The sequence below is a fragment of the Alligator sinensis genome, unplaced genomic scaffold (assembly GCF_000455745.1).
Source record: "Alligator sinensis unplaced genomic scaffold, ASM45574v1 scaffold107_1, whole genome shotgun sequence".
Taxonomy (NCBI): Eukaryota; Metazoa; Chordata; order Crocodylia; family Alligatoridae; genus Alligator; species Alligator sinensis.
The window spans coordinates 218243-220759 of NW_005843041.1; the positions used below are offsets into that span (position 1 = coordinate 218243).

The following is a 2517-nucleotide window of genomic DNA, read 5'->3' on the forward strand; positions in this document are numbered from 1 at the left end:
CCCTTGTCCCGCAGGGCTAGTTGCCCCCCTCAAATGCCCCTAGCCCCCCACCCCCGTGGGAGGTTATGTGCCAGGGGTGTCTCACCAGGAAGAGGGGGCACTCCATCCTGCCCCGCCCCCCCAGGTGCCCCAGAGCATACTGGGAAGAGCCCAATGGGGGTGGGGGTAGGGGTCCAAGAGACCACCCCCCCAGCCCCACTCAAGCCCCGTCCTCAGAGGCAGTGCAGGGCGAGGAGGTCCCAGGGGGGTCTCCCAGGGCCCGGCTGCCCTCGTGGGGGGGTGGGCATAGCACATAGCGCCCGGCCCCCCGTGGAGGGGGCACCTGGGCCCCGGCAGCCCCCACACACCCACCCTTGGGGCAGCCTGGCTCTTCGGGGCCCCACCCCCCCACAGCACCCAGCTCCACCCTCTCGCCTGCTCCCCCTTCCTCCATGTTGACATAGAGGGTCTCAGCGGGGTCCATGGGGGGCGGGAGCCCCCCCAGGATCTTGGCCAGCGCCTCGTGCAGCTCCTCAAAGCCCGGCCGGTCCCGGGGGCTCAGCGCCCAGCAGCTCGACATCAGCTCGTAGCTGTGGAGAGCGGGGTGGAGTGAGATGTGGCCACCTCTGGGCCAGGATGTTGGGGCTGGGTCTAACAGGGACCTGGGATGCAGCCACTTCTGGGGTCGAATGTGAAGGCTGGGCATAACGGGGACCTGAGATGCGGCCACCTCTGGGGCGGGCACACCCTGAGGACACAGGCCCACCCCACAGCCTGCTGGGAGCGACCCGGGAGGGGCGGGGGGGGGGGGGGGGGGGGGGGGGGGGGGCACTCACAGGCCATCGAGGCAGTCGGGTGGCTGGCGCAGCCGGTGGCCCTGGCGCAGGTAGTCGTAGATCTCGCTGTTCTCCACGCCCGGGTACGGCGTCTGCCCCCGTGTCGCGATCTCCCACATGGTCACCCCGAACGACCACTATGGGGAGGGTGGCGGGGGGGCAGGGGTTAGTGCCCTCCCATTGGCTGGGGGCAGCAAGGGCACCTTCCCATTGGCCACCATTCATGGTGCCCTCTTATTGGCCAGGGGCAGGAACCATGGCCAATGGCAGCAATGGTGTCCCTGCATGAGCCAGGGGCAATCACAGTTGCCTCCCCATTGGTGGGGAACAGCAACCATGCCCTCCCAAGAATGGTGACCTCCCATTGGCCAGGAGCAATAACAGTGCCATCCCAGTGGCTGATGGAGAATAATGGTGCCCACTCATTGGCTGGGGGCAGCACCCATGCCTGCCTACTGGCTGAGGACAGGAACTGTGCCCCTGTACAGGCTGGTGGGGCAGGGACAGTAACGGTGCTCTCCCATTGGCTGGGGGCAGGCCAGCACCCATGTCCTTTCATTCGCTGGGGGCAGTACTGGTACCCTCCCATTGGCCAGAGGCAGGTGGGGGGCAGTAATCATGCCTTCTTATTGGCTGAGGACAGGCAGGGAGCAGAAATGCTGCCTTTCCACTGGCTGGATGAGGACGGGAACCATGCCCTCCCATTGGCTGGGGCCAGTACTGGGGCCTTCCCATTGGCCATGGGGGCAGTAACTGCATCCTTGGGGGCAGTAGTGGCACACTCCCATTGGCTAGGAGTGGGCAGGGGGCCGTGCCGGGGCCCTCCCAGTGGCCAGGGGCCGGTGGCACCTCACCACGTCGCTCTTGGTGGTGTAGACGCGGTCGGCCAGGCTCTCGATGGCGATCCACTTGACGGGCATCTTGGCGATGCGGCCCTGGCGGTAGTAGTCGCCGCTGTAGATCTTCTTGGACAGCCCGAAGTCGGCCACGCGCACCCGCATGCTCTCGTCCAGCCTGGGGGTGGGCTCAGTGTGGGCGGGGCTGGAGGCGGGGTCTCCAAGGGGGGGCCCAAGGACTAGGGCCGTGGGAGGGGAACTCGTGTTAGGGGTGGAGCCACTGGAGCCAAGGGAAGTGGGGAGGGGCTAGGGGCAGAGCTGTTGAGGTCGGGGCGGGGCCATGGAGCTGGCCCGGGGCCACTGAGAATAGGGGGTGGAGACAAGGGGCTGAGGGTGGGGCCATTGGGGTGGAGCTATTGAGGATGGCAGTGTCCCAAGGGGCGGGGCCATTGGGGGTGGGAGTGTGCCCATAGAGCTGAGGCAAGGCCACAGAGTGGGAGGCGGAGACAAGGGCATGTGGGCGGGGCCACTGGGGCAGAGCCCAGGGGCGGGGGGCAGAGCTCCCTAACCAGTGGGGCTCAGGGCCGGGGCGGCGGGTCTGAACCTGCCCGTGCCACCCTTGCCCGGCGGTTGGGGTGTCGGGCGTTGGGGCCACTCACATGCAGTTCCGCGCCGCCAGGTCACGGTGGATGAAGCTCTTGCTGCTCAGGTAGGCCATGCCGCTGGCGATGTCGGCCATGAACTTCAGCAGCGTCTGCATCGGCAGGTACTGTGGGGCGCGGAGGCGGGGGGTTAGCCTGGGGCAGCTGCATCCGGGGGTGGCCACGCGGGGCGGGAGCTCGGGGGGGCAGACACGGCCGGCTGTG

General features: G+C 67.9%; 1 protein-coding gene across 1 annotated transcript in view; it reads right to left on the reverse strand.

Moving 5' to 3' along the window:
- Positions 1–6: 6 nt before the first annotated feature.
- Positions 7–2517, reverse strand: part of AXL (AXL receptor tyrosine kinase) — an 8121-nt gene continuing 5610 nt past the window's right edge. Inside the window, exons 11-14 of the mRNA XM_025193394.1 lie at positions 2311–2512; positions 1670–1829; positions 816–952; positions 7–569 (exon numbers count right to left, since the gene is read on the reverse strand). Of these exons, the coding sequence (XP_025049179.1) occupies positions 200–569; positions 816–952; positions 1670–1829; positions 2311–2512 (869 nt within the window). The 3' untranslated portion in view covers positions 7–199. The remainder of the gene's footprint in view (positions 570–815; positions 953–1669; positions 1830–2310; positions 2513–2517) is intronic.